At 46.6% G+C, this 26492-nt stretch overlaps 2 protein-coding genes across 3 annotated transcripts in view; one reads left to right on the top strand and one right to left on the bottom strand.

The window, feature by feature from the left end:
* Positions 1-5054, bottom strand: part of Arl3 (ARF like GTPase 3) — a 34776-nt gene extending 29722 nt beyond the window's left edge. Inside the window, exon 1 of the mRNA XM_090345984.1 lies at positions 4951-5054. Coding sequence (XP_090202110.1) covers positions 4951-4953 — 3 coding nt within the window. The 5' untranslated portion in view covers positions 4954-5054. The remainder of the gene's footprint in view (positions 1-4950) is intronic.
* A 241-nt stretch (positions 5055-5295) lies between these two features.
* On the top strand, positions 5296-23545 carry Sfxn2 (sideroflexin 2). 2 transcript variants are annotated; one of them, XM_090345982.1, is made up of 12 exons: positions 5296-5369; positions 11810-11995; positions 12227-12397; positions 13251-13349; positions 14288-14363; positions 14622-14707; positions 17658-17718; positions 19285-19351; positions 20371-20420; positions 20705-20754; positions 21449-21496; positions 23244-23545. In XM_090345982.1, exons 2-12 carry the CDS (start codon positions 11835-11837, stop codon positions 23341-23343), a joined length of 969 nt encoding a protein of 322 aa, XP_090202108.1. In that variant the 5' UTR covers positions 5296-5369; positions 11810-11834; the 3' UTR covers positions 23344-23545. The 2 variants fall into 2 exon arrangements, with proteins under 2 accessions (XP_090202108.1, XP_090202109.1); XM_090345983.1 differs by lacking the exon at positions 5296-5369 and having other exon boundaries at positions 11904-12032.
* Positions 23546-26492: the final 2947 nt, after the last annotated feature.

The raw sequence follows: 26492 nt of genomic DNA, 5'->3' as shown, positions 1-26492 counted from the left end.
AGTAGCTAGGCTTACAGGCATGAGCCAGCACACCTAGTTAGACAAACTTTTCTACAAGATCATCATCAGTAGATGTGCTATCCACAATAGATGTTTCCCCTGCCTCACAATCAGCTTCAACACCTACTCTGGGAGCTACGGTATGTGGATTTGAAACCAGGTCATTCAAGAAAACCAGCAATGGAGGGCCAGGACAATGTTGAAATATGTAAACTATACAATTGTGAGGAACAGTGAAAATTTGAATATTAAAAATAGTAAGCCAGCCCGGTGTGGTGGCTCACACCTGTAATCCTAGCTACTCAAGAGGCTAAGATCTGAGGATCAAGGCTCAAAACCAGCTTGGGACAAAAGGACCTGAGACTCTATCTCCAGTTAACATCTAGAAAATGGGAAGTGGGGCTTGGCTCAAGGGTAGGATGGTAGCCTTGAGCTGAAAAGCTCAGGGACAATGCCCAGGCCCAGGACTAGGGCAGTAGCCTTGAGCTGAAGAGCTCAGGGACAGCGTCCAGGCGGAGTTCAAGCCCCAAGACCCACCCAAAAAAAAAAAAATGTAATTTTAAGTTGAGCTCTGGTGGCTCATGCCTGGAATCCTAGCCACTCAGGAAACTGAGATTATAAACTGAGACTTATATTTCTGGCAGTAAATTATCTCTCCATACCAGCATTAACTATTACACTATAGAACCTGTCTCAAGAAACTAACAACACAAGCCATACACCTGTGGCTCACGCCACAAGTGATATTTCATCACCAAAAAGCCAGAACTAGAGGTGTTGTTCAAATGGCACAGCACTAGCTGAGAGAGAGGGGGGGGGCAAGGGGGAGAGGGAGAGGAAGAGGGAGAAGGAGAGGGAGAAAAAAGCTCAAGAACAGCGCTCAGGCTATGAGTTCAAGCCCCAGAACTAGTGCAAAATAATTCTGTTATTATTAAGGCGTAATGAGTACAATGTCACTCTTTCCTTCATTTTCTCCTAGTTTTTCCCTGTTATGTCTGCACTTCTGGCTTTTTGGAGGTTAATTGGAGCTAAGTGTTAAACTTTCCTGTCCTGGGCTGGCTTCATTCTAGCAGTAATCATCAGATCTCAGCCTCCTGAGTAGTTAGAATTATAGATGTGAGTCACCAGTGCTGTTCAATTTCTTTTTCCTCTCAAACTTTCTTTCTTTCCTTTTAGTTCTCTTTTTGCCAGCCCTGGAGCTTGAACTCAGGGCCTGGGCACTGTCCTTGGACAATTTTTGCTCAAGGCTAGTGCTTTGCCACTTGAGCCACAGCACCATTTCTGGCTTTTTCTGTGTATGTGGTAGCAAGGAATAGAACCCTGGTCTTCATGCATGCTAGGTGAATACTCTACCACTAGGCTACGCTACTGGCCCTCAAATTGTCTTTCTTATCATTTTTTTTTTCCACTAAGTAAATACAAATGTTTCCTGAGACACAAAGTACACTTCTCTTCAGCAGAGTGGGTTAACTTGAGCAGACTTTGTTGAAAGAATGTTGCATATGAAGCATGATACATAGTAGCCACACAAACTAGTAGCTGTGGTTTCTTTTCTTTGTAGGACTAGAGTTTAAATTCAGGATGTTGTGTTTGCTCTTCAGGTACTGTATCAAGCACTGTACCACTGGATCCTTCTTTGTTGTAGTTATTCTTCAGTTAGTTAGCTAGGACTAGCCTGGAATACTGACTCTAAGGACTCCCGGATAGTTGGGACGCAGATTAGCACCATCATGTGTGGCTTGTTGAGACGTAGTCTCACTATCTGGTCTGGTTTTTGAAGCTCAGTCCTCCAGGTCTCCCAAGTAGCTGGAATTATAGCCATGAGACACGAGGTTAGACCAATGTATTCGTTTAATTAAAATTTCCATAATTGTGGGTTTTGGTCATTGTTGGTCAAGGAGCTTGTACTCAGGGCCTGGGCACTGTTCCTGAGTTTTCTTGGCTAGTGCTCTACCTCTTGAGTCACAGTGCCATCTCTAATTGTTTTGGTGTTTAACTAAAGAAAGTCTTACAGACTTTCATGCTCAGGCTGGTTTTGAACCCAGATCCTCAGATCTCAGCCTCTTGAGTAACTAGGATTACAGGCACGAGCCACAAGTGTCTGGCTTGTATTGTCATTAGTTTCTGGAGACAGGTTCTGTAGTGTAATAGTTAATGTTGGTATGGAACTCGCAATCCTCTTGCCTCAGGATTATGGGTGTGTACCACCACATCCTCCTGTATGGCTTTTTTAAATTGTATTTTTCACTGATCATTTTCTGACAAGAAAACATAGATACTGTTGGGAACAATCTTCAAATGTTAAACAAGCTAGATAACTCCACATGTTCCCTATGTAATTACCAAACTGAGTTGCATGTTAAATCACAGTGATTAGTTGTGTGCCCAAATTACTTCATCTTTGTGTTCCATCAAGAATTTAGTGTTCTAGGGTAGGAATAAAATAGCCAAACCTAGATGTTCCAAGAAATCCTTAATTTTTGTTGTTATTGTTGGTTTTTGGCAGTAACTCAAATGTATGGGGGGGAAAAATGTATGAATCCTAGCTGAAATCTAAAACATTGCCCCGGAGCTTACGAAAAGTAAGTTGCCCAGTAAGTTATGGGTGCTAATGGTATACTGGTTGTGACATACTTAATTGTGTCAGTTGCTATTTAAGTTCAGTATTCTACTTCGAGCTGTAAGAGTGGTTCATACTTTCAGAGCTAGAAAAAATATATTTTGTAGAATGTGTCCTAGTTTCATATTGTTGATTTTAAGAAAAAAGATAAAATCTGGGCTGTGAGTTTGGCCTAGTGGTAGAGTGCTTGCCTAGCATGCACAAAGACCCAGGTTCGATTCCTTGGTACCCCACATACATAGCAAAAAGCCAGAAGTGGTGCTGAGGCTCAAGTGGTAGAGTGCTAGCCTTGAGAAAGTCCAAGGACAGTGCTCAAACCCTGAGCTCAAGCCCAGAACTGGAAAAAAAAAAAAAAGATAAAATCTGTTTTGATCATTGAATGCTCGTCATACAGAACAGTTATACTGTTAATTTGTTGTATATAGTGTCAATATGCATCTGGAAACAAGCAGTAGTTAATTTACTGTAGTCTATAATTATAAATTAAGCAATTATGAAATTATGCAGTCCACTTAATTGAAAAATAAAGTGGGAAAAGTTAGCCAACTTTCATTTTCCTCATTTTCAATACACATCTCATTCTCTGTTGGTTTGGCATCCCTTTTTTATTTCAATTCTAGTTTTTTTTCTGTATAAATATTTATATGTGTATTCCTTTGTTGAGATAATTTAGCCTTTAAATGGACAGCTCATGTATAAATGATTAATAAAAAGGAAAACACTTGTAAAAATCTGTTTAGCCTGAGGTTAAAAAGAACTGCAAATGTAGAAAGTGTGAAATGTGATTGGCAACCACAGATCAAATAATTCTATTTCTTTAACAATTTGACATTGTAAAAATCAATTATAATATATTTCATGATTACTTATTTAATGGATAATCTAAACAAAGGTATAGGTATATTTTCTTCCTGGACATCAAGCTTTTTTCTTATCTTTTCTTTTTGTGCGGGCTTGACCTTAGGGCCTGGATGCTGTTACTTGGTGGCTTATTTTTTTAATTAATTAATTTATTGCTAGTCCTGGGCTTGGGTTCCGGGCCTGAGCACTGTCTTTGGTTTTTTTTTTTTTCAAGGCTAGAGTTCTACCACTTGAGCTACAGCACCAGTTCTGGCTTTTTTTTTTCCTATGTATGTGGTACGGAGGAATCGAACCTGGGTCTTTGTGCATGCTAGGCAAGCACTCTACCACTAGGCCAAACTCTCTCAGCTTTTTGTTCAAGGCTGACTACCACTTGAGCCACAGCTGCACTTCTGGGTTTTTTTGGTGGTTAATTGAAGATGAGAGTCCCACCAACTTTCCTACTTGGACTGGTTACGAACCTTAATCCTCCTAAGTAGCTATGAATACAGGCTTGAGTCACCACCATCAACCTCCCAACTTCCTCCCGCTCCCCGCCACCAGCTAAAAAAATGTCAAAAGAAGAGGTTCAACATTTTAAAAAGCCATAAAGAGGTTTGTCCCAAACCGATGCTCACTTTATAGTTTCAGCCCCCCCCCCTTTTTTTTAAGTTTGGGGATTCCAACTGAGATTAAATCTTCTGGTTCAGGTCGGGTCATATGAAAAAAAATATTGCAACAAGTTCGGATAGAAATGCTAGGGACCAGGAGACTTTTTTTTTTTTTTTTTGCTTCTATTCAGCATGGATTAAGTATGGAGTGAAAAACCGGTCATCCACCACACCCAGCCCCGGCAGAGCTCTAAGCAAGTAAGTTAATTGCGGACTGCCGAAGCGCCCTGCCACGCAGCCGCCAAGACGCGGTAAGACGCAGCAGGCATCCTTCCCCGGGGACGCTTCCTTGTGTCCTGGGGCTTATTCCCCAGACGCGTCACCCCGGGGCCCGAGCACGGCGAGCAAGGGGAGAGCTAGGCTGCCATCTCCTCCCTTGGTACCGCTGGCCCTTCTCCCCGCTTCTGGCCGGGCCCCGACAGACCCCACTGCCCTGCAGCGGGCGAGGCCGACGGCCTGGGACCAGCCTGGGTGCGGAGATCGCTCTCCAAGCTACTCGGGTCCACCCTGGGCCCCCTAGTGATGGAGCCCACGGAGCCTCCCGACCCCGCCGACCGGGCATTCCTCAAGTCCCTTCCCCAGCTTGGGAGCCACATCAGGCCCCGCCTTCCTCCCCAGGCCCAGGCTTCCCATCAGGGCCCACCCTTTTGGGGCTCCCCGCCGCCCCCAAACCAATCTAGAACCCAGCAACCAGGCTGAGCGCCATCCATTCCCTCCTTGGCTTTAAGTGCAGCGCCCCGCCCTGGGCCTGGGGACAGGAGTGCGGGTGTGGGGGGGGTGATCGGACGACTCCAGAGGGGCCCGGGCCCCCACACTCACCATCCTCCCGCCGAATCCCTCCTCCTCCGCCTCCGCCTCCTCCGGCCTCCCTCGTTACCAGGGCAACTGCTCGGGCGCCGCCCCCGACGTCTCTCGCACGCTCAGCGGAGGAGCCAAACAGCGGTATGGGGCGGGGCCTGGAGGCGCTTTTCCTGCAGTGCGCATGCGTCATGAGGCCCCGCCCCCCCGCCGTGGGCGGCCCTAGAAGCACTGGAGGAGGGGCTGGCTCCTAGTGACTCTGGGAATGGGGAAAACGTGCTCACGTGGCTGGCGGGAGCTTCCCGCGCTGTGATTGGCCGGGAAGGAGGGCGTGGGGGTGGCGAGGGGTGGTTCTCCCGCAGGCGGGGCTGGCTGGCCAGGCGGGCGAGGTGGGCTCTGGGTGGTAACCAGTGACTCCGAGCTTCCCTCCTTCTCAGCAGGTAAGGTTTATCGCCACACCTCCCTCCAAAGTCTACGTCCCCCTAGGAAGTTTGCATCTGTCCTCAATTTGCTAGGCAGCTTTGGGCGCATTGGACCGCAGGAGCCACGTGGCGCTAGGACTGCCTAGAGACCCCTGTGGCTCCCGTTGCCTTTGGAGATCAAGCTTTGGGGAGGGGGCCTTCTGGGCTATGCACAGCTTATGTTAGTCCAGGATGGGGGCGACCTGCTTGCCAGAGGTTGGCAGAGTGGCAGCAGGCAGAGTGGTCAGGGCCACTTGACCCCTGAGGTAAGCAGACACTGAGAGTGAAAGGTGTTTGGGGCGATCGATAAGCAACATCTGACCGGAAGTGTTAGCTCCCACCCCGCACACGCAGTGGACCAAAAGAAGAGTTAACCCTTGCCTATGGGCTAGCACAGGTTGTAGACACTGGTGACACAGCAGAGGAAACAATCTGATCTTCCCCAGTGACAAGTTTTGCATACAAATCCATTTCATTTTCACACTCCTAGAAATTGGTTATTGTAAGTTGATAGAACTAGGATTTAAATGTACTAGAACTGGGAGACAGGAGCTACCTTTTCAGGCCCAGAATGTTTTGTATCTGTGATATAAACCAAAACTTTTTGGAGAGCTAAGTGAAGTCTGAAGTAACCCATTGCTTATTTCAGTGGGCCATATACAGAGCATTGTCGCAAAGGAAGTGTCCTGTATTGTTAATAATTTAATCTAGATTTTTGGGCTTCACCTTTCTGAATCTTCTCCCAGAAGTCTTTTCGGTCTACTAAGATTATTGGAGTATCAAAACCCAGTAGTTCCATCAGCACCAAAAAGATTATCAGGGTGAAGGCGGACTTTCTTAGAATGGTCTTTGCATTTAACTAAAACAAAGTCTGCTATTTACTTGAATGCCTGCCTCAAATCCTTGGAGAGAAAATTCCGTTCAAAATATTATCTAGGGGAGCCTAGATAACTGTGGCCTAGTGGTAGAGTGCTTGCCTAGCACTCACGGAGTTCTGGGTTCAATTCCCTGGTACCACATAAACAGAAAAAGCTGGAAGTGGGGCTGTGGTTCAAGTGAAAGAGTGTTAGCCTTGAGCAAAAGAAGCTCAGGGACAGAGCCCAGACCCCAAAGGATTAGCAAAACAAAAACAAAACAATCTTTTTTTTTTTTTGCCAGTCTTGGGCTTGGGCTCAGGGCCTGAGCACTGTCCTTGGACTTTCTCAAGGCTAGCACTCTACCACTTGAGCCTCAGCACCACTTCCGGCTTTTTTCTATGTATGTGGTACCCAGGAATCGAACCCGGGTCTTCATGCATGCTAGACAAGCACTCTACCACTAGGGCAAACTCCCGGCCCCAAACAAAACAATCTTATCTAAGGAGGTACATGCTCCAGTATTTTGGCCTTTTTTGTGGAATTGGAGTAGCAGATTTCTCTTTCTAGCTTCTCCTTTCTCTCCTTTCTCTCTCCTCTCTCTGTCTCTGTCTATTTCTTTTTGGGGGTTCTAAGGATTTGGGCTCATGCTAGGCAGGCATTCTACTGATGAGCTATTCTCCTAAGCACTCTGAGCTTTTATTTTATTTTTTAATTTTTGTCAGTTATGGAACTTAGTCTCGGGGCCTAGGCACTGTCTCTGAGCTCTTCAGCTCAACACTACCTCCTACCCCTTTGAACCTCAGCGCCACTTCCAGTTTTCTAGTGGTTAATTGGAGATAAGAGTGTCATGGTCTTTAGTGCCTGGGCTGGCTTTAAACCAAGATCCTCAGATCTCAGCCTCATAAGTAGCTAGGATTACAGCTGTGAGCCACCTTGCCCTGCCTGTTCTCTGAGCTCTGATACAATTTCCTAGAGAAAAATCAACTTAGTTACTTCAGGGAAAATAGTAATGTATTTTTTTTCCTCCCTTGATTTTTTTTTTGCCAGTCCTGGGCTTGAGCTCAGGGCCTGAGCACTGTCTTTGGACTTTCTCAAGACTAGAGCTCTATCACTTGAGCCTCAGCACCACTTCCGGCTTTTTTCTATGTATGTGGTACTGAGGAATCAAACCCGGATCTTCGTGCATTCTAGGCAAGCACTTACCACTAGGCCAAACTCCTGGCCCCACTTCCAGCTTTTCTATGTATGTGGTACCTAGGAATCGAACCTGGGTCTTCACTGATGCTAGGCAAGCACTCTACCACTAGACCAAATTCCCAGTCCCTCACCCTTGATTTTTTGAGAATTACTGAACATTAATTGTAATAAAGGAATTTCCTTGTAGTGAAACCTAGTGCCTTGTGACTTTGAAGGAGTAGGGCCTTCCTTGGATCTTTGAGAACATATTATTTTAACCTTTATATTTGTCACAAGTGTCTGCTGCAGGGCCGTGTTTGCCATAAATGCTCTCCTCTGCTGCTCACTCAGTGTGACCCTTCTAGGTTTCTGTAAACTGAATCCCTATTGTCTTGGAGTCTTGAGGTTGTCTAATTCTAGAGGAAGATGTTAGTCACCTGTTGGATTTCCACCTCTCATCTTGATCCTAGTAGTGGAATCTTGATCCTTTAGAAGTGGGACCATTCCGGATATGGTGGTGACCTTCTTACCACCAGGACTCGAGGTTGGTTGTGTGGGTGGGAGTGGGGAGAAAAACGATGGACAAGTTCAAGAGATCATAGATGACTTGGTATAGGTAAGATTGACAGCTTACAATTTGAAGGAAGCCTACTCTTCTGTCTCAGAACTCTTCTAACTTAGACATCCAAAGAAGTGACATATTTGATGCTAAGATAATCCAAGAATAAATTGGAATACATTTCAGGCTGGGAGTATTTATTTATTTATTTATTTTTGCCAGTCCTGGGCTTGAGCTCAGGGCCTGAGCACTGTCCTTGGACTTTCTCAAGGCTAGAGCTCTACCACTTGAGCCTCAGCACCACTTCCAGCTTTTTTCTATGTATGTGGTACCCAGGAATCGAACCCTGGTCTTCGTGCATGCTAGGCAAGCACTCTACCACTAGGCCAAACTCCCGGCCCGGGCTGGGAATATTTTTAGAAGCCATAGGATCAATGCAGCAGTGTACCACTACAGACAGGGCCATGTACTCATGAACTAGAGGAGGCAGATTTTACATAAATAACTGTAAATGGCACGAAGGTGACCATTACGAAAGCTCAACATGCTGCAGAGTACAGGGTGCTTTGGAAGTATATAACTGAAGGACTGAGTTTGCCCTGAAGGAGTCAGGCATCTGTACCTTTTCGGTAGGGGGGAGTGTTCTGGACAAATAATGTAGATCTGGGAGAGGAGGATCTTGTCATCGATAGGAAGCAGGAACTGTACAGTTTCTCTCCTGATCTCAGTTTAGAAGGCAAAGATTCTTACATAATTTAGCAGGTGATTGCCCCAGCATGGTGGTAGAAGTGCATCCATTATGAGCAACAGAGAAGTTTTTAGGATTGAGTTGAGGGTGGAGGGAGATGGCAGGGAAGGTTGGCCAAGTATGTGTGTGTCACTGTGTATGTGAGTGTGGCAGTGATGTTAAGAGGAGGCATAGCATTTTGTTCAGACCTGCTGTTTCCTGTGAGTGTGTGAGCCTAGGATGCTGTAAGCCAAAGCACTGTGTGATGTACTGGGCAGCCAGGATTTCCTGACAGAATTCACTACATCCTTAATTCTCCTTCCCACTGCTGTTCATTTGGGATTGAGGAAAATGCCTTTGACCTATAGGAAGCCAAGTGGAGCAGGAGTGGTAGAAGAGTTCTGGAAGTGGGCACTTGCTGCCTGCCTTCTACCTCCTCTAGAGTTGACCATTCTAGTTGTAGCACCAGGGCCAGGTAAGGATGTGGTTACTGTACACTGGGCATTTTTTGTCCTGATTCCTTCTTAGAAACGACTGGCATATCAACCTCTGAAATCTTTCCTGCTGTAACAAAAAACAAAAACAAAACAAAACACTGGGAGTTTGGCCTAGTGGTAGAATGCTTGCCTAACGTGCATAAAGACCTGGGTTCAATTCTTCGGTACCACATACACAGAAAAGAAATGTCAGCTGCGGGGGCCCGGGAGTTTGGCCTAGCGGTTAAAGTGCTTGCCTGGCATGCACAAAGACCCGGGTTCGATTCCTCGGTATCCCACATACACAACCAAGCCGGAAGTGGCAGAGATGAGACACAACCAAACCGGAAAAGTGGCAGAGACAAGACTGCGACGGCGACAGAGAGCGAAAGAAACGAGCTGAGCTGAAGTGAACAGAGCCCAACCGAGTGGTGGCCGGAGCGAGCGGGGCCTGAGCTAGAAAGGGGGCCTAGCCCGGCCGGAGTGAGCAGGGCCTGAGCGAGCGGGGCCAGAAAGAGAAGGGGGCCAAAAAAAAAAAAAAAAAAAGAAATGGCAGCTGTGCACTGGTGGTTCATGCCTGTAATCCTGGCTACTCAGGAGGCTGAGATCTAAGGAGCAGGGTTCAAAGCCAGCCCAGGCACTAAAGTTTGAGTGGCACTTATCTCTAATTAACCACTAGAAAATCGGAAGTAGCGCTTAGGCTCAAGAGGTAGGAGAGGTAAGGCATGGTAGCCTTGGGTAGCCAGGTAGCCATGGTAGCCAGGCCCAGAGTTCAAACCTCATGACTGAAGAAAAACAGCTGGGCACGGTGGCTCACACCTGTAATCCTAGCTACTCAGGAGGCTGGGATCTGACCGTCAAGGTTCAAAGCCAGCCCAGGCATAAAGTCCGTGATACATAATACTCTTATCTTCAGTTAATCACCAGAAAACTGGAAGTGGTGCTGTGGCTCAGAGCGATAGAGTGCTAGGGACAGCGCCCAGGCCCAGAGTTCAAGCCTCATGACCTACCAAAAAACACAACCAAACAAAACCTGAAAATTGACCACTGTGAGTTTGACTTTTGTTTTCTTTTCTTTTTTGTGTGTTGTGGGATTTGAACTCAAGCACTCTACTACTTCGAAAGACAGCCCTAATTCCAGTGCCCTGGTGGTTAACTGGTAATAAGAGTCTCACAGCCTTTCCTGCCTGGGCTGGCTTTGAACTGCAATCTCAGATCTGAGCCTCCTGAGAGGCAAGGATTACAGGCATGAACCACCAGTACCCAGCTCTTTGTGGAGAGGGTTTAAACTTATACCAGGATTTAAACTTATATCCTGGTACTCCCTATATAGATTGGTGTTCTACCACTTGAGACACTTATGAGAAAGGGTTTTGCTCTATATCTAGTTTGGTCTGGATTGTACTTTCCTGTGTGAAAGAGATGATGGTACATTGTGGGTTTTACTGTGGGCTATAAAGGAGTATTGCATACCTGCTAGTTTTTCTAGTTTTTCTTCTCCTGAGAAGGGATCTTGCAGGTGTAAATAAAATTCACAATTTGTGGTTTGTAGCCTAATCCAAAAGGCAATGACTGGGCATCAGTGGCTCATTCCTAACTGCTCAGGAGGCTCAAAGCCCACCTGGCAGATGAATCTGTGAGATTATCTCCAAGTCTAAGAAACTCTTTAAAGGATTTGTCCCCAGTTCTAAAACTTATAGCTCTGTACCATTCCTTTCCTTTATCCTGAGTAGCTACCTGCCACAAAAATGTGAGCCAATTGACCAATTCCTTATGATGAATCAATTTTTCTATCTTTTCTAATGTTGTATATACATATAAAGAATCTCTCTCTCTCTCTCTTTCTCCCTCTCTCTCTCTCTATCTCTCTCTCTCCCCTGATTCTCATTCTAAACTCTGTAAACACCCATAATTCCTTCTATACCAGTTATTTAGCATAAGATTCTACTTCTAAGAAAGCTAGTTAACTGGAGTTTAGAATCTTAGGGACTTTACTGTCCAGAACTGACTTTAAATCGAAATCATCAGTTCTCAGCCTCCTGAGTAGCTCGGATTACAGCCCTCAGTGTCCAGCTGTGACTGAGGTTAGACTTGCAGTCTCACTGTTGCAGCCCGCTGTTAGGATACAGGAGCCCAACTGCAGCAGTGGTGAGGCAGGAGAAGGGAGAACTGGTGAGTCTTTCAGTGAGCCTCTGCTGTCAGGCCTTCAGAGCTGCTTCCCAGTCTCAGATCTATCGGCTGGGCTGATAGGTGAGGCTGGAAGGAGCAGGGGTTGATGATCCTCTCCCTCAACAGGCGGAGGCTGTGGCACAAGGTCCCCTGAGAGCAGGCCTTGAGAGGAACATTTTCAAGTGGCTACTTTTCCCACCTCTCTTTCCGAAGCACCGGGAACTATTGTATGCTATGTAAGGGGTGGACCTCCGGTACTCTCTCCTAGTCCCTTTTCCTGGTGTCTTCCAAGGCTTGATCACACACAGGGTTGACCACCAGCAGGTGCTGGGAAAATGGCCCTTTACAAGCTTGCCCCGGCCACATGAGAGGATGCTAGGAGCTGGTGAAAGCCAGCCAGCCTTAGACACAGGCTTGATTTGGAAGATAGTCCCCTCTCTTTCTCCATCCCTCAGGTCCACAGTTTGGTGTGGAAGCACGATGGAGGCTGATTTGTCTGGCTTTAATATCGATGTCCCCCGCTGGGACCAGAGCACCTTCCTAGGGAGAGTGAAGCATTTCTTTAACATCACCGATCCCCGTACTGTCTTGGTACCGGAGTGGAAGCTGGACTGGGCCAAGGTCATGGTGGAAAAGAGCAGGTGAATGGTGGCGGCGGCGGCGGCAGCAGAGGGCAAGGTACTAGTGCAATAGTGACGGGATCCTGGGACCCTCTGGGGAGAACTAGAAACTGAGGTGAAGAATAGGCTGTAGTCGAGAAAGAAAGAGGGGACGAGGGAGGGGGAGGAGGGGGGAGAGGAGGAGGAGAGAACAGGTGGCTGGGAGGCATGGTTAGGGTGGGGTGGTAACCATCTCTTGTCCTTGGGTGACAGGCTGGGGATCATGCCCCCGGGCACCCAAGTGGAGCAGCTGCTCTATGCCAAAAAGCTCTATGACTCAGCCTTCCACCCTGACACTGGGGAGAAGATGAACGTCATTGGGCGGATGTCCTTCCAGGTCCCCGGAGGCATGCTCATCACTGGCTTCATGCTCCAGTTCTACCGGTGGGTCTCGGTGCCTGGGTCTGCTGGGCAGGGAGCCAGCTTGATGAGATACCAGACACCATGCTGAGCTCTTCCCATGTATTGCCTCATTTAACACTCTCAACAACCCTCTACCTAGGTAGTCTTTTCATTTCCATTTGATAGATGGGGTTCTGAGTTGCCTGTCCAAGTTCTGTAGGTGCCTAGACTGTAACATATGGTTTCCTCCTGGGATTGGCAAGTAGGCTATCCAAACTGCTTCTTTTAAAAATACTCCGCAATAACTTTATTTTCCTAATGTAATATAAAAACAAAAAACAAATAAATAGCCCCCTTCTCTTGACTTGGTTGGGGAGGGATAAACTTTCTGTCTGGCTGCTAGATGTGTGACTCTTTCTCCTCCCTCCTCCCTCCTCCGCCCTCCTCCTTTTCCCTCTACCCTCCTCCTTCTCTTTCCTATCTCTGCCTTCTCCCACCCTTTGCATTCATTTCTTCAGTTATTGAGCCAGGCCTTGGGCCAAGTGCTGGGGATACAAAGACTTTAGTCTCTCTCCTCAAGGAGCTTTGTTGAGGAGGCCGAGTAAACAGTTAGCATGTAGCCTGGTAAGTGGTAGGTTGGGCAAAAGAAATTGGGGCTGTGGGAGCAGGGGATGTGCATTGGTGGACTCAAGGAGCAGAGGAAGGGTGGGAAGGTTCCAAGGAGACCGTGATCCCTTCCATGGAAGGAGGGGGATGCATGAGGCAGGGTGCCCGGCCTATGGAGAAGCCAAGGTTCACAAGACAGCATGGGAACAGTGTGCAGAACTGTAGATGAAAGGGTTCCTGGTGGATGTCATGACCTTCTCCCCTCTGCCCCTGCTGGTCTCTCTGGTAGGACCACGCCAGCGGTGGTCTTCTGGCAGTGGGTGAACCAGTCCTTCAATGCCTTAGTCAACTACACCAACAGGAATGCAGCTTCGCCCACATCAGTCAGGTAGGAGACCTGGACTTGGACTGTCCTGCCTTCCCCTGCTCCCCCCAGCAGCAGCCCTGCCGAAGGCGAGTTCCTGAGCTGTCTCTGTTCCCTAGGGGATCCCCTCACTGGGCAAGTGACCAAGTCACTCATTTTCTAGAGTTTGGAAGTGTTTTCTTGGGCTGACTGCGAGTGTCTTCTATATGGACCATTTCAAAATGTATTCATTCAGTCATTTATCTGACAAATTTCTCGTGTGTATATTATTTGCTAGGTAAGATTATAGGAACTGGAGAGGCCTTGATGAATTTAAGCATTGTTGTCCCTATTCTGATCGAGTGTAAGTCTTTTTTTTTTTTTTTTTTGGTCAGTTGTAGGGCTTGAACTCAGAGCTTGGATGCTGTCCCTGAGCCTCTTTGTGCATGAAGTTAGCGCTCTACCACTTGAATCATAGTGCTACTTCTGCTTTGGGGGTAGTTAATTGGAGATAAAGGTCTTACAGGGACTTTTCTACCTGAACTGGCTTCAAACTCTGATTCTCAGATCACAGCCTCCTGAGTAGCTAGGATTACAGATGTGAGCCATTGGTGCCTAGCTGAGATTACGCTGTATTTGTAATCCCAGCTCTTTGAGGTGGAGGCAGGAGGATCTCAAGTTGAAGGCCTGCCTGGGCTGCATAGTGAGACTGGCAAAAAAAAAAAAGAGAGAGTGAGCAGAGGGGTTTCCAGTGAGGAAGCCCTTCCTGTAGAGAGGACATATCAGCTGAAGGGTAAAGATTTAGCCACACAAGAGCCCAAGGAAGAATATGCTAGACAGAAAGCCACAGCAGGTTGAAGGCTGGAAAGAACTTGACGTGTTTAAAATGCTGAAAGAAGGCCAGGACATTGAGAGTGGCGAGGTGAGGGCCTTGCCTCAGCCATCCAGTTGTCCACTCCCCACATCTCTCCCTCCTTCACTAGGCAGATGGCCCTCTCCTACTTCACAGCCACTACGACTGCCTTGGTCACTGCCGTGGGCATGAACATGTGGACAAAGGTAGGATTGGGAAAGTGTACTGCATTATGCATGGTGGCCACCAGGGGTCAGCAAAGTCCCAAGGAAAACAGCAGGGCTGGTTTTTCAGATTGGTCCTTTATCATGGACCTTTGCAGGAAAGAGTCTTAGCTTTTCAGATTGGATGTCTGGAGTTATAGCAGTAGCTATAAGGTTTCAGTGTCTTTATAATCCTTAATCTCCCTCTGTTCTCATCTTGTCATGAGCTTGAACAACTCCCATTGTTCCTGCCCTTAACAGAGAGCTCCACCCTTGGTGGGCCGCTGGGTGCCCTTTGCTGCTGTGGCTGCAGCTAACTGTGTCAATATCCCAATGATGCGACAGCAGTGAGTATGAGTCCTCTTTCTTCCTTCCACACCACAGGCCTAGCTGGGTGGGGCAGGAAATCATTGCAGTGAGTAGCTTTCTAGGGCTGAGCTGATGGGGACTGTGCTGAGGACTGATCTCTGAAGGCTCTCTGAGGACTGGCTGGTTCTCTGATATTGGGCTCAAGAGTGGTAGGTAACTGAGGGTTACTCAGTGTGTTGAGTATATGTGGGACTTGGTCCATTGGAGGGTAGTGGGGGAGTAAGTGTAGACCTTGGGGTTTTACGCTAGATCCTATCCTTTCAACCGAAAGAGTGCTTGAGTTGTGAACTCTGCCTACTTCCAAAGCTCTGGGACTACTTAGTAGTGAATGCGTTGTAGCAGAGCTCAATCCTTGAAGACAGAACTGAACCAAGAGCTTTGAGCAAAGCCAGAAGAGTAGGTAAGTATTCAGACTCTGTAGCACTAAGCTTTTCAGTAGAAAAGTAAAAGAGAAACTCATTAGATGTTACAGTGTTTGTTTCTTTTCTGGTGCTGAGGATCAAAACCCATATTCCACTGAGCTACACTTACAGCCCAGGTCCCAGTTCTCAGCCCTCTAGTAGGTAGTATTACAAGTGTGAGCCACTGGTGCCTGGCTGTGTTTTGTTTTGCTTTTGTTTTTCTTCTAAAGGCCAGTGTTTTACCACTTTAGCTACAGCTCTGCTTTTGATGTTTTGGGTGGGAATTGGAGATGAGTCTTCCAGATTTTCCTGACTCCCCTTCTAGTTTTTCTTTTCTTTTTTTGGCAGTTGTGGGGCTTAAACTGAGGGCATGGGCACTGGCCCTGAGCTCTTCTGTACAAGGCTAGTGCTCTATCACTTTGAGCCACAGCTCTATGTCTGGTTTTATGGTGGTTTATTGGAGATAAGAGTTTCATGGACTTTCCTGCTCTGACTGGCTTTGAACATGATTCTCAGATCTCAGGCTCTTGAGTAGCTAGGGTTACAGGCATAAGCCACCAGCATCCAACTCTTCTTTTCTTTTGCCAGTCATAGGTTTGAACTCAGCTTGGGTGCCAGGTCGGAGCTTTGTTTTTTCAAGGCTAGTGCTCTAGCACTGGAGCCACAGTGCTACTTCCAGCTTTTCTGAGTAGTTTATTGGAGATAAGGGTGTCACGGGTTTTCCTGCCCAGGCTGGCTTCAAACTGCCATCCTCAGATCTCGACCTCATGAGTAGGTAGAATTACAGGTGTGAAGTGGCTTTTTTTTTTTTCCCTGATGGTCATTTTTTGTTTCTTGACTAAGGAGTATACACAGATGCCGCCCTGCTTTGAGGTTACAATGTTATAACAGCCCCTGGAACCTAACAGATGCTATGTATGCATTAACTATTATTGCCATCATTATCATAGTTAATATCTACAAGCCACACTTTCTTGGGACAACCATGAGATTATTCCATGATGGTCCTGGTAGAAAGAGCCTCAAGAATGTCATGCGTGGAGGTGAGAGTTTGGCCTAGTAGTAGAGTGCTTGCCTAGCATGCATGAAGACCCGAGTTTGATTCCTTGGTAACACATACATAGAAAAGCCAGAAGTGATGCTGAGGCTCAAGTGGTACAGCCCTAGCCTTGAGGAAAGCCAAAGGATAGTGCTCAGGCTCTGAGTTCAAGCCCCAGTACTAGGGGAAAAAAGCAATAAAAGTCTTTGAGACTCTTATCTCCAAATTAACCTGCAAAATGCCAGACTGGAAGCCTGGTTAAAGTGATGGAGTACCAGCTTAGCAAGAATAAGGCCATGAGTTCAAACCCCATTACCATCAAAATATTAGAAACTGGCCCAAGAACAGCCAGAGCTATGTACTGGTGGCTCACACTTGTAATCTTAGCTACATAGGAGGCTGAGATCTGGCTGGTTTGAAGCCAGCATGTGCAGAAAAGTCCCGGTAAGACTTTTTTTTTTGTCTTGAACTCTGGGGCCCGGGCTCTATCCCTAAACTCTTCAGCTCAAGGCTACCCCTCTACCCTGGGTCTGGGTGTGTCCCTGAGCTCTTTAGCTCAGGGCTGCCCCTCTATCTCCTGAGCCACAGTGCCCCTTCCAGTTTTCTAGTTGTTAATTGGAGATAAGAGTAGAGTCTCACAGCCTTTAGTGCCCAGGCTGGCTTTGAACAAAAACCCTCAGATCTTAGCTTCCTGAGTAGCTAGGATTACAGGTGTGAGCCACTGAGCCTGGCTACTGTAAGACTCTTATCTTCAATTAACCATCAGAAAACCAGAAGTAGATCTATGGCTCAAAATGGTAGGGCACTAACCTTGACCAACAGACCACAGTGATAGCACCTAGGTCCAGAGTTCTTATCCCAAGACCGATCAAGAAATAGAACAAGGGCCGGGAGTTTGGCCTAGTGGTTAAAGTGCTTGCCTAGCATGCATGAAGACCCGGGTTCGATTCCTCGGTACCACATACATAGAAAAAAGCCAGAAGTGGTGCTGAGGCTCAAGTGGTAGAGCTCTAGCCTTGAGAAAGTCCAAGGACAGTGCTCAGACCCTGAGCTCAAGCCCAGGACTGGCAAAAAAAAAAAAAGAAATAAAACAAACAAAAAAACCCAAAACAGCCAGAATAGCTACTGTTGGGGGAGTAGATATTTGGCAGGCACTATTTCATTTAATCCTCATTTCGTTCCATGAAGTGAGTGTCCATGATTATCCCCATTTGGCAGATGTGGTGAACTGAGGCTTTTGAAGGATTAAGGACTATGTTCTACAGTTTCAGAAGTCAGCCAGTATGAGCCCAGCACTGGCTCTCTTGGCCAGCACCCTTGATTATTCTGAGATATGAATGGTATCTTCAGTATGGGAAGGAAGTCAAAGGGCCAGGAGCAGGAGGAGGCTTTCTAGAACCTGAGTGTCCTTGGTTCCTTGGTTTATCACAGGCCTGGCCAGCTCTTAACCACCCTTTCCTGAGCCCAGCAATTTCTGTTTATATTTAGGGAACTCATTGAGGGTGTCTGTGTGAAAGACAAGAATCAGAATGAGCTGGGCCATTCCAAGGTAAGCTGAGGCCTCCCTTGGGATGGGAGGAGAGAATTCCTTCTCAGGCCCTGATCCCTCCTTAGTGACCACAGCAGGCTTGAGTGTCATTATAGGATTAAGGTTTGTCCTGACTCTATCCTCATTTCCTATAACATTTTCCCTACATCATCCTTTTTTTTTGGGGGGGGGGGGTCATGAAGCTTGAACACTGGGCCTGGTGCTGTCCTTGAGCTCTTGAGCTCCTACCCCTGGAGCTACAGCCCCACTTCCAGTGTTCTAGTGATTAATTGGAGATAAGAGTCTCATGTTCTTTAGTGCCTAGGCTGGCTTTGAATCTCCATCCTCAGATCTCAGCCTTCTGAGTAACTGGGTGCACCTGGCTTATATATCATCCTATATATTTTTTTTTTGGCCAGTCTTGACTCAGGGCCTGAGCACTGTCCTTGGGTTTTCTCAAGGCTAGCACTTTACTACTTGAGCCATAGCACCACTTCTGGCTTTTTTTCTATGTATGTGGTACCGAAGAATCGAACCCGGGTCTTTGTGCATGCTAGGCAAGCACTCTACCACTAGGCCGAACTCCCAGCCCCCTATTTATTTATTTATTTTTTTTAAGCTTGTACCAAATGTATAAGGGGTGGTTTCATTGCAACATTTCTACACATTTGTACAAAGTATCCAAATCAGCCTCCCGCCTCTGTCACTCTCCCTCATCTCCCTTTTTTTTTTTTTTTTTGTCGGTCACAGGGCTTGAACTCTGGGCCTGGGCACTGTCCCTGAGCTCTTCAGCTCAAAGCCACTTTGATCCACAGCTCTACTTCCAGTTTTCTGGTGGAGATGAGTCTCACAGACTTTTGTGCCCAGGCTGGCTTTAAGCTGCGGTCTTCAGATCTCAGCCTCCTGAGTAGCTAGGATTACAGGTGTGAGCAACCAGTACTGGGCATTCTTCTTCCTCACCCTCCTCCTCTTCTTTCTCCTCCTCCTCTTTCTTTCCAGTCCTGGGGCTTGAACTCAGAGCCTAGGCACTGTCCCTGAGCTTCTTTTGCTCAAGGATAGCACTGTACTACTTGAGCTACAGTTCTACTTCTGGCTTTTTCCGTGTATGTGATACTGAGGAATGGAACTCAGGGCTTTATGCATGCTAGGCGAGCATTCTGCCACTAAGCCACATTCCCAGCTCCCTCCCTACTTCTTAAAATAATTTCAATAGGTTTCATTGTTCTCTTTCACACATGCAAACAAACTATTTGGATTCTATTTGTCCTCACTCACTCTCTTAATCTCTCCAGTTGGTACCCTCATTTTTACTTATCCATCATTCTTATTTATTTACTTACTTATGGTGTGTATTACTTGCATCAGGGTTTCCTCTTGGTATTTCAGAAGTGCATATGTTATATTTTGCTCTGAATGATTCCTCTGTTTCCCTTCCCCCTTTTCCTTTAGATGAAGAGCTTTCTCTGAGTTTCCTTATGTTATTTGTAGTGCTATGGGCCTGGGCCATGACCTGGCCCTACTGTGCAGCCCATGGGAATTTGACAAGTTCCTCCTGACCACTGAACTCTTCATCTTTTCTTCCCTCAGAGAGCTGCAGCCATAGGCATCACCCAAGTGGTTATTTCTCGGATCACCATGGCGGCTCCTGGCATGAGTAAGATGGGGGAACCCCTTCCATGCTGAATCCAAGGGCCTCAGCTGCACTCAGCTTTCAGGTGGGGTGGGATGCCCACTTCCAAAGTCATGCTGCTTCAGCTGTTTTGTGTAAGCCGGGAAGTCCAGGGGACCATACACGTTCCTAGAGCATCGTTTCACCAGAGGGGTGGGGGGCATTATTTTCATCCAGCTAATACTCAATGCTGGCCAGTGCAGACTGCTAGGGAGACAGTGGTATTGAGAAGAAATCTGCCTTGGTTTGCTTCTAGCACGGCCTGTTACAGCGTAGGACACACACTTATTTGCATGAGCCTTCAAACAAAGTTTTTAATTTTTTTTCCCCTATCCTGGGGCTTGAACTCAGGGCCTGGGCACTGTTCCTTTTGCTCAAGGCTAGCACTTGAGCCACGTCCCCACTTCTGTTTTGTTTTGTTTTTTTTCTGTGTATGTGGTACTGAGGAATCTCAGAGCTTCATACATGCTAGGAAAGCACTCTACTACTAAGTCACATTCCCAACCCCTAAAGTTTTTAATTTTGATGGAGATACTTTGGGCTTACTGGCATGTGTCTTCTTCATACAGTTAGGTACATTTGAGAAATTTGGTTTTGTTCCAATAATGTGACTTGGACTCAGGGTGTTGCACTACTCCTTGGCTTTTTTACTCAATGAGGGCACTACCACTTGAGCCAAGCCTTCGTATCTGGCTTCCTTTTTTAAGTGAATACTTGGAGATAAGAGTATTTGTCTAATTTGATCTTCAGATTTCATACTCCTGAGTAGCCAGGATTTTAAGTGTAGTCCACCAGCACCCAACTACATGTTGAACAGTTTGGGAAATACCTTTTCTCTGGGACTCAGGAGGGAGGATAAGGGTGCCCAGGCCTGCTCTCTCTCCATTCTTTTCCTTACTGGCAAGAATTATCTGGCGCTTCTGAGGAAGGAAGTCCTTGATTGGACTGCACAGGGGGATGAAGTTCTTTCAGCCCCCCTCAGCTCCTCCCCTGCTTCCTTCCAGTCTTGCTCCCAGTTATCATGGAAAGGCTGGAGAAACTGCATTGCATGAAGGTAAGAAGGGTTCTCTTGCATTTGCCCTGTCTGCAGACAGGCTGTGCTGGGGACTCTGATTCTCGCCACCACTTTATCATGTCACTGGATTAGAGCCTCCTACCCCAATCCCTGCTGGCCAAGGATTTAGACATCAGAGCCAGTTTCCAGGACCATTTCCTTCAGGGCCAACAGGTCTCGGCCTCTGGCATCTTCTACCTGCCTTATCCCTGGCAGGGAAGGGATGGGACCACTATGACATATCCAGGTCTCACAGGGGCCTCCTTTTATTTGTTTTTGTGCAGAAGGCCAGGGTGCTGCACGCCCCCTTGCAAGTCATGCTGTCTGGGTGCTTGTGAGTATGGAACTTTGGTAGTTTGGATTCTTGGGTGGCTAGGGTACTAAGACCTGCCCAAGAGCATGGTGGGTGTCAAAGAGCATGTGCACATTTGTCTGACTTCACTTAGAATTTCATTACTGGAGCTTGAACATGGCCTGGACCCTGTTCTATGGTACTTTTGTTTGAGGCTGGTGCTCTACCACTTGAGCCATAGCTCTACTTCTGGCTTTTTTGGTGGTTAATTGGAGATAAGAGTCTCACAGACTTTCCTGCCCTGGCTGGCTTTGATCCACAATCCTCATATCTCATCTTCTTGAGTAGCTAGGTAGGATTACAGGCATGATCCACCTGTGCCTAGCTTATCATGTCAGCATTTTTAAGAGCTTGCCATTGACTGAATGTGTCCTAGTATTAATTATGCTTTGCCATGAGAGGACTATGACAGCAACTCCTCCCCCTACACGTGTGGGTACTTGTGGCTTTGGGGTCCACTGTTCAAGCTCTCCAGTCATGTCATGATGGGGTTATTTGCTTGAACACGGGTGTGGGGCGAGGGCTGGGATGAGAGAATGGTTAGGGAGAGCATGGTGGCTGGGAGGGCAGGCTGGGGGAGAGGACACCTCCCTCGTCCCTCTGGGAGCTCTGGGATGGGGTGTGGGTGGGGATCCCAGAAGATGTCTACTAACCTTTTGGTTCTCTTTTCTTCCAGCCTCCTTTTCATGGTGCCAGTGGCATGTGGGCTCTTCCCACAGGAATGGTATTGGCTGTTAGCTGCTCACTTAGTTCTGTTAAACAACCTGTTATTGCTTCCCCAGTCTACCTGCTGTCCAAGGGGGAATGGGATGGGATAGGAAGGAGTGGTCTGAGCCTGTTAGCTTCTAGTAAATGGCAAACCAGCTAGATCTTCAAGGGCTGAGAGAAGCCAGGAGCAGTTCAGTTGCTCCCTCCCCAATGGAGCAAGTACAGCCTTTGAAATGTGGTAAAGAGCAAAGGACTTCTGTTCCTTTGGCTGGGTTGTCAGGAACATCCTCCTGGCTGGATCTGGTCTTTAAAATTGAATGAGGTACTTATTCTGGCTCATGGTTGGACCTCTGCCCTGACTTGAACTTTCCCTTAATGTTCTAGAAGGGAGGGCAGGAAGAAGGAATGCTGGGAGGAGGAAGAGAGGCATGGATAGTGGAAGTGGGGACTGATCGACTCCAGGAGATCAGCATAGCTTGAATGTGTACTGAGATGGTATCCTACTCATCCTGCTCTTTTCCTCAGTACTCTAGTGTTGGTGTTGTTTTCTGTCAGTACTAGGGCTGGAACTCAGCACTTAGGCACTGTCCCCTTTAGCTTTTTCATCAAGGCTGGTGCTTTACCACTTGTGCCATAGCTCTATGTGTGAGCTTTTTGGTAGTAAATTGGAGGCAGGAGTCTCATGGACTTTCCTGCCTAGGCTGGCTTTGGACTTCAATCCTCAGATCTCAGCCTTTCGAGTAGGTAGGATTATATGCATGAATACATGAGTCACCAGTGCCCAGCGAGTAGTTCAGTTTTTGTTTTGTTTTGTTTTGTTTTGCCAGTCCTGGGACTTGAACTCAGGGCCTGGGCACTTTTTTTGCTCATGGCTAGAGCTCTGCCACTCAAGCTACAGCACCACTTCTGGCTTTTCTCTGTATGCAGTACTGAGGAATTGAACCCAGGACTTCAAACATGCTAGGCAAGCACTCTACCACTAGGCTATGCTCCTGGCCCTAGTAGACGAGTTCTATTCTGCCTCAGAATGATCTGCTAGACACCCTCTGTGTTCTAGGAACTGTGATTGTAATCATGTAGAGAATATCACAGTTTCAAACCAAGACTTTACTCCAGAGAGAACAAAGAAGAAGTATAAGCAATGTACAGGACAAGCAACACGTTGGCATAAAGGCCAATAATAACCCTGGCTGAGCCAGGTGCTGGTGGCTTATGTTTGTAATCCTAGCTACTTAGGAGGCTGAGATCTGAGGATCCAGCTTTGAAGCCAGCCCAAGTAGGAAAGTCTCTAAGACTGTTATCTCCAAATAACCACAGGAAAAGCCTGAAGGGCTATTATGGCTTCTGTGGTAGAGCCAAGAAAAGAGTTCAGGGACAATGCCCAAACCCAGAGTTCAAGCCCAAGAACTGGCAAAATAAATTAAATAACCTTGGTTATTTAACCAAGGAGATGAGCTGGGAATATGGCTTAGTGATAAGAGTGCTTGTCTACCATACACGAAGGCCTGGGTCAATTCCTTAGCACCATATAAACAGCAAAAAGCCAGAAGTGGTACTGAGGCTCAAGTGATAGAGTGCTAGCCTTGAGCAAAAGAAGCTCAGGGGCAGTGCTTAGGCTCTGAGTTCAAGCCCCCTAAAAAGAAGAAGAAAAAAATAAACATCAGGGGAGGTTTCCTAGAGAGGACACTGGAGTTACACTTTTCCCAAGTTTGATTTTGCTGCTTTTCTTTCTTCTTCATAACCCTCTTCTCTTTTCTTTTCAGTGAATTGCCAGTTTCTTACCTGGAACCAGAGCTCCAAGCCACCATCAAGGCCAAGAATGAAGAGAAAGTACCATATGTCTACTTCAATAAGGGTCTCTAAATGTCCCCCCTTCCCACACGAGAACCGCTGTAGAGACTCTCGTTCACCACCTCCTTTATAGCTGCCTTGCCCAAATGTGCCCACATTCCTTTTTGCCAGCAAGGGGTGGCAACCAGGCTTGATTGAAGGGAAAGAGGTGAGCGGAGGGAGTGATGCCTTATGTTTCAGCCCAGGTATCTAGTTGATTGGATTCTAGGTGATAAAAATGTCTTATATCTGCTTGGTCTTAATCCTGTACCCTGGAGACCAGAACCTAGATCTTTTTAGGAAATTAGTGACTTCAAGCAAATCATTTGGAACAGTTAGGAAATCTTTAGGACTCCTAAAGGAATTAGAATTAGAAAAAAAGATCTGTATCCTCCAAGCAATAAGACCATTACCAAAAGACAGGGAGAAAGCAGTCCCTCCTCATCATGCCCTGCCTCAGAAGCCTCCAGGTTTATCAGGCATCTAGGAGATATTCATATTTGAAAAAGAAATACTCTATGGTGCTTCAAGCCTTTACAATGACTTTATTCTGTCTTAGAGTCAAGTCTGGATCGATTCTGGGATCTTTCTTTTTCTTTTTTTGGTGTTAATCCTGTGGCCTGGGCACTGTCCCTTTGCTTTGTGCTCAAGGCTCCTGCGCTACCACATGAGCTGCACCTCTACTTCTAACTTTTTGGTGATTAATGGGAAACAAGAGTCTCATGGACTTTCCTGCCAGGACTGGCTTCCAACTGTGCTCCTCAGACTTCATATTACTGAGTAGCTAGGATTAGAGGCTTGAGCCTCTTGGTGCCTGACAGGACCTTTTTCTTCCCTTTTCTCCTCCTCCTCCTCCTCCTCCTCCTCCTCCTCCTCCTCCTCCTCCTTTTTCTTCCTCTCTCTCTCTCTCTCTCTCTCTCTCTCTCTCTCTCTCTCTCTCTCTCTCTCTGTCTCTCTGTCTCTCTCTGTCTCTCTCTGTCTCTCTCTGTCTCTCTGTCTCTCTCTCTCTCTCTCTCTCTCTCTCTCTCTCTCTCTCTCTCTCTCTGTCTCTATTTTTCTGTGTCTGTCTCTCTTTCTCTTCCTTTCTTTTTTGTCAGTCCTAGTGCTTGAACTCAGGACCTGGGCACTGTCCCTGAGCTTCTTTGCTTAAGGCTAGCATTCTACGGCTTGAGCTACAGCTCTGCTTAACTGGAGATAAGAGGCTCAAGACTTTCCTGCCTGGGCTGACTCTGAACTGTGACCTTCAGATCTCAGCCTCTTGAGTAGCTAAGATTACAGACGTGGGCCACTGGCTCCCATTAAGACCTTTCTCTCTCTCTCTCTCTCCCTGTTTCTCTCTTTTGCTAGGCCTGAGGTTTGAACTTGGGGCCTGAGCATTGTCCTTGGGCTTTCTCAAAGCTAGCGCTCTATCACTTGAGCCTCAGCACCACTTCTGGCTTTTTTTTTTTTTCTATGTATGTGGTACCAAGGAATTGAACCTGGGTCTTCGTGCATGCTACGCAGGCACTATACCACTAGGCCAAACTCCTGGCCACTTCTTTCTTTCCTTTCTTTCTTTCTTTCTTTCTTTCTTTCTTTCTTTCTTTCTTTCTTTCTTTCTTCCTTTCTTTCCTTTCTTTTCTTTCCTTCTTTCTTTCTTTCTTTCTTTCTTTCTTTCTTTCTTTCTTTCTTTCTTTCTTTCTGTCTATCTTTCTCTTTGCCAGTCCTGGGGCTTGAACTCAGAACCTGAGCACTGCCCTTGGGCTTTCTCAAGGCTAGTGGTCTGCCACTTGAGTCACAGCACCATTTCTGGCCTTTGATATATATATATATATATATATATATATATATATATATATATATATATATATATATATATATACATATATAGCCAAGGAATTGATCCCAGGTTTTCATGCTAAGCAAGCACTCTACCACTCTGCCAATCACTTGGCCCCCAAGATCTTTCTTTTTCTTTTCTTTCTTCTTTTTTTTTTTTTTTGTGGGTCATAGGGCTTGAACTCGGCCTGGGCACTGTCCCTGAGCTCTTCAGCTCAAGGCTGCCGCCCTCCCCTTGAGCCAAGCCCCACTTCCAAGTTTTTTGGAGGTTAATTGGAGATAAGAGTCTCAGGTCCTTTTTTTGCCTGTGCTAGCTTTGAACCTTGGATTCTCATATCTCAGCCTCCTGAGTAGCCAGGATTACAGGCATGAGCCACTCTCTTCCCTCTTCCCTCATCATCTCTTATTTGTTTTAAAAGCTAAGACCCCTAACTGAGAATGAAGAGGATGTACACAGATATGAACCACACATCCTAATGAATATGATTTCCTGGCTACCTCCCTTCCTCAGCCAGTGAAGTTAACACCAAAGAAAGACTGGTGTGAACTGATAGGAAAGGGAAGTTTTGTTTGGACCCTGGTAAGAGAAAATCAACAGCACCAAAGAGCCCTAAGAGTGTGCTGACAAAGCATCACCTAGCCTCTTCTCTGATGGGGGCTTTTGTGACCTCTCTGTGTGTGAGTTTTCTCTGATAATTTTGCTGGGTCCGTTCAAAATTATTCCAACGAACTGAATAAATGACTCAAAAGAGTATGAAAAACAGTGTGGAGACTAAGTGAGAAATGCTCTATGCAGAGCCATAATGTGGCCTTGAGGTGTTATAGGGGATCTCAACTCTTAAGGGGAACAGAACTATCTGGTGTCTGGAGTTAATTGCTTATTCCCCTAATCCCAGCAGAAGAATCCCCTTGTCTGTGAAGCTCCAGAAATCTCCCAGAATGGAAGCTATGGCCCTCAGGTTGGAGTTGGTGAATTATGATACAAAGAACCAAAGCCACTTGCTACTGATTTTGGGCACCTGGGGACTAAGAATGGTTTTCTATCTCTGAAGGTTATGAAAAGGCAATACAAGAATATTTGGTAATATCTATAAACTTGACATGTGAAGCCTAGACTGTTTACTGTCTGGCTGTTTATACAAAAAGTCTGCCCTGGAGCAGTGGTTATTAGGCTCTTAAAAGCAGGCCTGAGAGTCATCTGACAGGCTTGTGCAAACAATGAACACATTCCCAGAAGTTCTAGTTCTGTAGGTCAAACAGAGCTGAGAACATGAGGATCCATTTTGTACAATTTACCAGGGATGCCAATTCTATGGGTCCTCCAAACCAGAGGCCTTCTGAAAAAGGGAAAGGACCTCCTTTCG

Source organism: Megascapheus bottae, chromosome 15 (assembly GCF_031878675.1).
Source record: "Megascapheus bottae isolate mThoBot1 chromosome 15, mThoBot2.hap1, whole genome shotgun sequence".
In the NCBI taxonomy this organism is placed as follows: domain Eukaryota; kingdom Metazoa; phylum Chordata; class Mammalia; order Rodentia; family Geomyidae; genus Megascapheus; species Megascapheus bottae.
Note: the sequence above shows the minus strand (reverse complement) of the source record. Positions and strands in the feature narration are given on the sequence as shown.

Excerpts from the sequence above, each read along its gene's own strand:
- Sfxn2 (XM_090345982.1), top strand. The coding sequence starts at position 11,835 with ATGGAGGCTGATTTGTCTGGCTTTAATATCGATGTCCCCCGCTGGGAC. Across the intron at positions 14,364-14,621 it reads GCATGAACATGTGGACAAAG|AGAGCTCCACCCTTGGTGGG; the intron begins GTAGGATTGGGA and ends TGCCCTTAACAG. Across the intron at positions 14,708-17,657 it reads ATCCCAATGATGCGACAGCA|GGAACTCATTGAGGGTGTCT; the intron begins GTGAGTATGAGT and ends GTTTATATTTAG.